We start from the raw sequence: 9332 nt of genomic DNA on the forward strand, positions 1-9332 counted from the left end.
AGTGTCTGCCTTCAGCTCAGGTCATGATTTCAGTGTCCTGGGATCGAGTCCACATCGGGCTCTCTGCTCAGTGGGGAATCGGCTTCACACTGTCTCTCTCTCTCAAAAAAAAAAAAAAAAAAAAAAAAAAAGAATCCTGATCCTTACCTCATACCATACACACTAATCAATCCAAAATGGATCATAGGTCCAAATGTAAGAGCTAAAGTGTAAAGCTCCTATAAGATAACATAGGGGAAATTCATTGTACCCTTAGATTAGCAAAGCTGTTTTAGGAAACAAAAAGCATGAACCATTAAGAAAAATTTTTAATAAAATTATAAATTTTGCTCTTCAAAAGACACCATTAAGAAAGTAAAAAGGCAAACCAGAGACGAGAAGAAAACATCTGCTAAACATTTATCTGATAGAGGATTTATATCCAGACTATATAAAGAACTCTTACAACTCAATGAGAAGACAAACCTGCCAGTGACAAATAACTATATGGAAAGACATTTAAAGCATTAGTCATTAGGGAAATGTAAATTTAAACCACAATGAGACAATACCACATACTGTCTAAAAGAATGATAATACTGGGGCACCTGGGGGCTCAGCTGTTAAGCATCTGACTCTTGATTTCAGCTCAGGTCTTGATCTCAGGGTCATGAGTTCAGGCCCCATGTTGGGCTCCACACTGGACGGTGGAGCCTACTTAAAAAAAAAAATGACAATACTAAGATCTGGCAACTTATAGAGAAATGAAAACACATGTCCACACACAGACTAACATACAGATGTTTACAACACCATTCATAACAGCCAGAAACTAGAAACAGTCCCAATGTCCATCAGTTGGTGAATGGATAAACAAAATGTGGAATGTCCGTATAACCAAATGCTACTTAGCAATAAAAAGGAATGAATTGATAACCTGTGACAATATGGAATAGTCTCAAAAACATGGTGCTAGGGCGCCTGGGTGGCTCAGATGGTTGGGCGTCTGCCTTCGGCTCAGGTCATGATCCCAGGGTCCTGGGATCGAGTCCCGCATCGGGCTCCCTGCTCCTAGGGAGCCTGCTTCTCCCTCTGCCTCTCTCTCTCTCTCTCTCTCTGTCTCTCATGAGTAAATAAATAAACTCTTTAAAAAAAAATAAAAAATAAAAACATGGTGCTAGATAAAAGAAACCAGACATAAAGTCCACATTGTATGATTCCATTTATATCAAGTTTCTAGAAAAGGCAAAACAATAGCAACACAAAGCAAAGACGTACCAGGTAACTTTCTAGGGTGATGGAAATGTTCCAAAACTGGTGGTGATGATGTATAACCTGTATAGGCTTACTGTTATATATCACAGTGCAGCTACAATAGGTGAATCATGACACATAAATTATACATCAATAAAGCTGTAAAAACAAAACAAGGTATTTTGAACACTCCTTCCCACAGTGGCTTGTGCACATGGATTTTATTATATGTTTCAGTGAGTTTACTTGGTATTCCTTCTCCAAAGGTGCTCAGATCCTTGAGGACTGGGCTCTGCCCTTTTCTTATATAAAGCAGAGCCTATAGCTTTCTTTGGGGGCATTTTTAAAGTTCTGCTAGAAAGTGAAGTTCATTTTGATCCGACTTTAAGCAAGTAGGTTTTCAGTCTATTGTTGACATTACATTTGAAAACTGAAGTAACTGTTCTTTTTTTATTAGGTTTTCAACCAGATGAAGAAATGAGTGAAATCCTCAAGACTGAATTTCAAATGCGATTGCTATGGGGCAGCAAAGGTGCACAAGTGAATCAGACAGAGAGATATGAGAAATTCAGCCAGATTTTAACTGCCCTCTCACGTAAATTGGAACCTCCTCCTGTAAAGCAGGCAGAGCTTTGATAACTCTCCAGAGAACCTTAGGCTATTATTTGAAGCTTCTCCAGTTTCCTCTTGGGGAAGGCTTACCATTTGATAAAGTAATAATGTGCAAATCTGACAGTATACAAGCTTTTAGTATCCACAGGATATTAAACGTGTAAATTGCACAGGGCACACTTATTTATGAATTGTTTAAAATTACTACTGATTTTAAAATGAAGATAATTTATTATGAGGGTAACTATTGCTAATGATCAGCAAATTTAAGAGAAGACCTAGCTATGTTGGCTGGTTGCTTTCTTTTTCTAGGTATTTGACCATTTTAAATTCCTTGTCAGATAAGTGTAAATAGAAGAGTTTAAAAGCATGAAACATTATGGAAGGTATCAGTTGTATGATATTCTTTATGAAAAATGTAAATAGTCATATGAAAATATATCTTTTTGTGAAATAAATGTGTCTGGTCTCTTTAATATTAAATAACTCATCATAGTACAATAATTATACCTCCTACCTCCCTGAGGTATCCTCTTCCCTAGATACTCTATCCTAATATTAAACCAAAATGAATGAGAATGATATGGAAAATTTAATATTTGTGGCTTGGGAGACAGTGAATAGTGATACAAGGTAGACCTGGCTCTAGAAGACCTAGGTTCAAAGTGAAGCTGTGGTGCTTGCTAGCAGGAACCTCATCATCTGTGTGCAGTGCAGCACCTGGTATAAGGTGAGTACCAGATGCTAGTACACTTCATGACATCACTTCATGCATTTGAAAATAACCGACTGCTGAGCTTCCAGTTCAAGATGGCAACATAGGAAAACCCTGAACTCACTTCTTCCACAGCTACACCAAATCTATACCTATTTATAAAGCACATCCTCCTAAAGAAGTGAGGGCTGACTGAATAGCTTCCGCACAACAGAAGATAGACCACACAGAGAACGGCAAGAGGGATGGTGACGCAGTAACAAAGGAAACCCCTACTCCCAAAGCTGCAAACTGCAGTGGGGACGGATGGTAATGAAGGACCACGAGCAGATTTGTTTGCCCTGGGGTACAGAAAAGCCATGGTTTAAAAGGGCAACTAGAACATAAAGGAACCAGCCCTAGAACCCTGCCAAATAGTGGGGGAGCTGCTGGAACTCTAGAGGGTCAGAGGGACTAGTGAGCACCACAGTGTGTTTCCCCTTCACCTTGACAGTGCAGATAGAACATGGTCCTGGCACCAGAGCTGGCCTGCCACCTAAGTGAGCCCCAGGCCCCTAGCCCACACCAGCCCCAAATGCCTGTGGTGCAGATAAAAGCCATAGTTTATAAGAGCAACTAGAATATAAAAGGTCCAGCCCTGGAACTCTACCAAAAGGCAGAGAGCCGCTGCAATGCTCTCTGGTCAGAGGAGCTGGTGACACTGTTTCCATTCTCCCTCCATCTTTATAGCGTGGAAGGGAGCAGCCTACTGCTTCCACAAGCCCCTGCCCCTAGCCCACACCAGCCCAAGCCATCCCACCAGAGTAGCCTCAGTGTGCCACATACTGGACACCCCTGATCAGCACCCCTATGGCTCCAGCTGTCTCAGCAAGGTGAGATATTCCAGGCCCATGCCACTTTGGCTCCAAATGACTCACTAGGACAGAATGCTCCAGGACCTCCTGGCACATGCCCTTTATGGCTCAGGGTGTCCCCTGTGTGAAATGAGTTGGGACATTAGACTGCACCCCACTTTGGATCAGTCACCACACCAGGGCGCCTCCTGTGCAGAACACCCTGGGACACCCAAGCTTACACCCACTTGAGTTTCAGCTGCCCTGCCAGGGCACCCTCTGCAGAGTGCCCTGGAACCCACGTCTTGCACTAATTTCAGCTTCAGCTATCCTGCCAGGTGCCCTCTACACAGAAAACCCTGACACCACCCTGGCCCACACCCACTTCAGCTCTGGCCATGGCACCAGGGCAGCCCTAGCAGAGAGTGCCCAGGACTCCTAGCCTGTGCCAGCCACAGCTCCAGCCAACCAAAATCACCAGGCACACACAGTTTACACAGGGGACAACAATATACAAGACCATTCCTTCAAATTTAGGAGAAATAGCTGTTCCATCTAATTCATAGAAACAAACATAGAAAGTCAACCAAAGTGAGAGGAATATATTCCAAACAAAAGAACAAGACAAAACCTTGGAAAAAGAACTAATGAAACAGAGATAAGCAATATGCCTGATAGAGTTCAAAGTAATGGTTGTAAAGATGCTCACTGGACTGGATAGAAAAGTGGATGAATTCAGTGAGGATTTTAACAAAGAGACAAATATAAAAAAGAACCAGAGTTAAAAAATACAATAACTGAAATGAAAAATACACTAGAGGGAATCAATAAGAGATTAGAGAATGCAGAAGAATGGATCAGCAATCTGGAAGGCAGGTAGTGGAAAACACCCAAGCTGAACAGCAAAAAAGAAAAAAATCAGGATAGGTTAAGGGATCTCTTGACAACATGAGGTAAAGAAGTATTCTAAGGGTCCCAGAGGAGGAGAGAGAGAGAGAGAGAAAGGGGAAGAACACTTAAAATAACTGAAAACCTCTCTAACCTGGGGAAGGAAATACACATCCAAGTCCAGGAAGCAAAGAAAGTTCTAAACAAGATAGACCCAAAAAGGTCCACATCATGACACATAATAATTAACATGTCAAAGATTAAAGATATATTAATTCTATAAGCAGTGAGAAGCAACTAGTAACATACAAGGGAAACCCCGTAAGTCTATCAGTTGACGTCTCACCAGAAACTTTGCAAGCCAGAAAGGGGTGGCAGGATACATTCAAAGTGCTGAAGGGAAAAAAGCTACAACCAGGAATACTCTGCCCAGCAAGGTTATCATTCAGAATTGAAGGACAAAGAGCTTCCCAGACAAACAAAAGTTAAAGGAGTTCACCACCACTAAACCAGCCTTACAAGAAATGTTAAAGGGACTTCTTTAAGTGGTAAAGAAAAGGCAATAATGAGAAGGAAATTATGAAAAGAAAAAAACAACACAAGTAAAAGCAAACATACAGAGAAGGTAGTAATCACTTATAAAGCTAGTATGAAGGTTAAAGACAAAAGTAGTAAAACTGTATCTAATCAGTTAGTTAAAGGGGACTCACAAAATAAAAATATGTAAAATATAACAACATATACATAAAACATGGGAAGGGAGCAGATGAGTAAAAATGAAGTTCTCTTATAATGTGTTCAAATTTAAGTGACCATAAACTTACACATACGACAGCTATATACTTAGGATGTTACATACAAATCTCATAGAAACCACAAACCAAAAACCTATGATACACAAGAAATAAAGTGAAAGAAAGCCAAGAATAACACTAAAGAAAGTCATCACAAGAGAGCAAGAGAAGAAAACCACAAAATCAGAAAACAATGAACAAAATGGCATTAAGTACATACCTATCAATAATTACTTTAAATGTAAATGGTCTAAATGCTCCAATCAAAATAATTGACTGTCACCTTTTCCTCTAGCTGGTTAGGTATGAGTTTTCTAGGCTTACTTTCTAGGCTTTTGGCTTCACAAAGGAGATACTTTCTAGTTTATCAGTACCCCTCTCATTTTTTTTCTAATGTAGAAAATTTGGAATACAAGATTTTAAAATAAAATAAATTTCAATCACTCAGCCACAAAGTGCAAACACTTACCAATTTGCTTTTTCTTCCTGTCTTCTAAATAATTTGGGTATCATACAGAATATCCAACTTCTCTCAAATTACAAAAATTTCTCCATGATGTTAAATAGCCTTTGAAAAAATACAATTTATTGGTTACATAAGTTACACTATAATTTAAGCCCTTTCCTTCCATCTTAAATATGCCTACTAGAACTAAGTATGAGCCTCTCATTATGGTCTATTTATTATAAGGGAAATATTAGTTTTGAATCCTGAGTCTCTGTATTTCCATTAACGTGACCTAGGATCATGAGGCCCTCTCCCATTCTTTTAAAGGAGCCATCACAATACTGTTTTTTATTTGCTAAAAACAAACAAACAAACAAATCCCCAAAAAACAAAAAAACCCAAAAGGACAATTCTACTTCTGGAAATATGGTAGTTTAGGTGCTCTTAGAAATCCCTTTCATTATAACTAAATCAATAAATGTTAATAAACTTACCTTTTAATGCACTGTTAAACTTGACAGAATGAAAGGGAAATCCCCAAGAAATAATCCTATCCACCCCACCTCACCTACCAAAAGGATCAGCAAATACAAACTCTTAAGAGAATTTAAAAACCTGGGTGGCCCCCTAAGGCAAATACTGACATCACCTCAGTAAATGGGAGAAGGTGTCTTAGGTGAGCCAAACATGAAATATCTCCATTAAGCAAGGATTCTTAAAGAGTCCCTGTTGTTAGGCTGAAACAAAACAAAACAACCATTTGCCAGCAAAGAGAGGTTACCAAGAAATAGCCCTCTTTTATGCATAGCTACAAGAAAAGAATTGTAATGATAATGGTCTTTAGTGAGGATTTGTAACTATAAGCCTATCCTCAAATAGATCTAGAGTAAAAACCCAAAATCAAATTGATTTACAATGGTCCTAGGTTGCTGGCATCCCTGGGGCCTAGCGGATAAACCTATCCTCTCACCAGGAAAGCATCCAGTATACTGATAAAATAAATTTAAAAATGAAAAAAATGTTTAAAACTAAATATATATTTATATATGAATATAAAATCAAGCAGAAGCAATGCTATCATGAATAAAATGCTGGGGAAAAAAAGATTTAGAACCTCAATGCCTTCAGATACTAGAATTATCATATTTTGAATGCAAACATATATGGTTGTGTATAAAGAAAAAATGAACCCAAACAGGAAACGAGTATTAAAAAATGATCACATTTTGGGTGCCTGGGTGGCTCAGTTGGTTAAGCGACTGCCTTCGGGTCAGGTCATGATCCTGGAGCCCTGGGATCGAGTCCCACATCGGGCTCCCTGCTCAGCAGGGAGTCTGCTTCTCCCTCTGACCCTCTTCCCTCTCGTGCTATCTCTCATTCTCTCTCTCTCAAATAAATACAATCTTTAAAAAAATAAAAAATTTTTAAATTTTTAAAAAATCACATTTTAAGAGAAACTTAGTACATCCTTTAGAAATGTATAATAAACTAGGGGGCGCCTGGGTGGCTCAGTTGGTTAAGCGACTGCCTTCAGCTCAGGTCATGATCCTGGAGTCCCAGGATCGAGTCCCGCATCAGGCTCCCTGCTCAGCAGGGAGTCTGCTTCTCCCTCTGACCCTCCTCCATCTCATGTGTTCTCTCTCTCTCTCAAATAAATGAATAAAATCTTTAAAAAAAAAAAAAAGTAATGTATAATAAACTAAAAACTCAATGGATGCTAATATTTTTTTTAAGATTTTTTATTTATTTATTTGAGAGAGAGAGAATGAGAGATAGAAAGCATGAGAGGGAAGAGGGTCAGAGGGAAAAGCAGACTCCCTGCTGAGCAGTAAGCCCGATGTGGGACTCAATCCCGGGACTCCAGGATCATGACCCGAGCTGAAGGCAGTCGCTTAACCAACTGAGCCACCCAGGCGCCCTCAATGGATGCTAATATTAAACAGAAGATTAGATCTTGGGGCACCTGGGTGGTTCAGTTGGTTAAGGGTCTGACTCTTGATTTCAGCTCAGGTCATGATCTCAGGGTCATGGGATCGAGCCCTGTGTCAGGCTCCGCACTGGGTATGTATCATGCTTGGGATTCTCTCTCTCGCTCTCCCTTTGCCCCTCCATGTCCCCAACCATGCTCATGCTCTCGCTCTCTCTCCAAACAAAAAACAACAGCAAAAACCCAGATTAGATCCAACTGAAGCTCTAATGAACTCTGAAGACCATGCCCAGAATACACAGAGACAAGGAGAGGAAAAGTAGAAGACAGAGATGAAAAGATTTAAAGGACCAAAACAGAATGACCCAAAGCATCTCACCAGAGCTCCAGAAGGAAAGAAAGTGGGGTGGGGAGGAAGCAATTCATCCAGAAGAAAGGATAGAGATTTAAGGACTGTTGAGCAGTGAAATGGGTAAACTTTTAGGTATATTGAGACAATAGTGTCTACTGTGTAAAGTTAAAAAGGCAATTAAAACAGCACAAACCAGGAATGGGGTGATCATTTACTAGAGTTCTGATAAAGTGTTTTCTTCTAATCAGTAGGATGATTAAAGATACTGATTAGCTTTAAGTATGTAAAATGTCAACGGTAAATGCTATAAGAATAAAAATTGGGGTCAGTTTCAAACTAGTAGAGGAAAAAATGGAGAAAACAAAAAATATATGTAAAAAGACAGTAAAGTGAGATGAATAACAGGCACAGAGATGTCAGAAAACACTCCAAACTTAATCAACAACCACTCTAAATACAAATAGACTGAACCTGCCAGTTAAAAGTCAGAGATAGCCATCTAGATTTAAAATAAAACAACCTGGGGCGCCTGGGTGGCTCAGTCAGCTAAGCATTCAACTTTTGATTTCAACTCAGGTCATGATCTCAGGGTTGTCAGATTGAGCCCCACATTGGGCCCCGTGCTGGGCATGGAGCCTGCGTAAGAGTCTCTCTCCCTCCCTACCCCTTGAGTTTTCTCTCTCCCCCCAAAATAAAAAATAAAACCTATACTCTGTATAAGAAGCAAAGTATAAAAACACATAAAAATTTAAAGTCCATATAAAAAGGTCAGAATTATGAGGGAACAGGGTGTGATTAGGGGGATGCAGTATGTGTCTGGAATGCTGGTAATGCTTTATTTCTTTTTTTTTTTAAGATTTTATTTATTTGAGAGAATGAGAGAGAGAGAGAGCATGAGAGGGGGGAGGGTCAGAGGGAGAAGCAGACTCCCCGCTGAGCGGGGAGCCCGATGCGGGACTCGATCCCGGGACTCCAGGATCATGACCTGAGCCGAAGGCAGTCGCTCAACCGACTGAGCCACCCAGGCACCCGGTAATGCTTTATTTCTTGACTCAAGTGTTGACTTTCTAGTAACTTAAACTGTACATTTATGTTTCATGCATTTCTCTGAATGTGTATTTTATAACAAGGTGTTAAAGCATTCGTAAAAACGTGATACCTAGGAATTTCAAAAGATGTACAAGAATTTGGTGAAGAAATTTTTAAACTTTAAAAATCTGAGAAACACTTTAGAAAAATAAACAGGAACATGATGTTCCTAGACTTTAAAACTTGGTATCAGAGATACTACTTCTTAAAATGACCTATAAACTCAATGTAATCCCAAAATCCAACAGGATTGCTCAAGCTAACTTGATAAGGTTTTCCCAAAATTTACACGGCTAGAAATAGTCAAGACCATCGTAGGAAGATAAAATGTAGGAAGGGGGGAAATCTGTTCTACCAGATATAAAAGTTCATTATTAAGCTATAGTAATTAAATTGTCATTGGCAATTTGATATGACAGAAGTAACACTGGCAATCAGTGG

General features: G+C 39.6%; 1 protein-coding gene across 3 annotated transcripts in view; it reads left to right on the plus strand.

Moving 5' to 3' along the window:
- BCAR3 (BCAR3 adaptor protein, NSP family member) overlaps nucleotides 1-2303 on the plus strand; it is a 110785-nt gene extending 108482 nt beyond the window's left edge. For all 3 annotated transcript variants that reach the window (XM_025872222.2, XM_025872223.2, XM_025872225.2), the window contains one exon: nucleotides 1691-2303. In XM_025872222.2, coding sequence (XP_025728007.1) covers nucleotides 1691-1869 — 179 coding nt within the window. In that variant the 3' untranslated portion in view covers nucleotides 1870-2303. The remainder of the gene's footprint in view (nucleotides 1-1690) is intronic.
- The last annotated feature ends 7029 nt before the right edge of the window (nucleotides 2304-9332 follow it).

This window comes from Callorhinus ursinus, unplaced genomic scaffold (assembly GCF_003265705.2).
Source record: "Callorhinus ursinus isolate GAN/ISIS: 27379988/994484 unplaced genomic scaffold, GSC_fseal_2.0 scaffold9, whole genome shotgun sequence".
Classification (NCBI taxonomy): domain Eukaryota; kingdom Metazoa; phylum Chordata; class Mammalia; order Carnivora; family Otariidae; genus Callorhinus; species Callorhinus ursinus.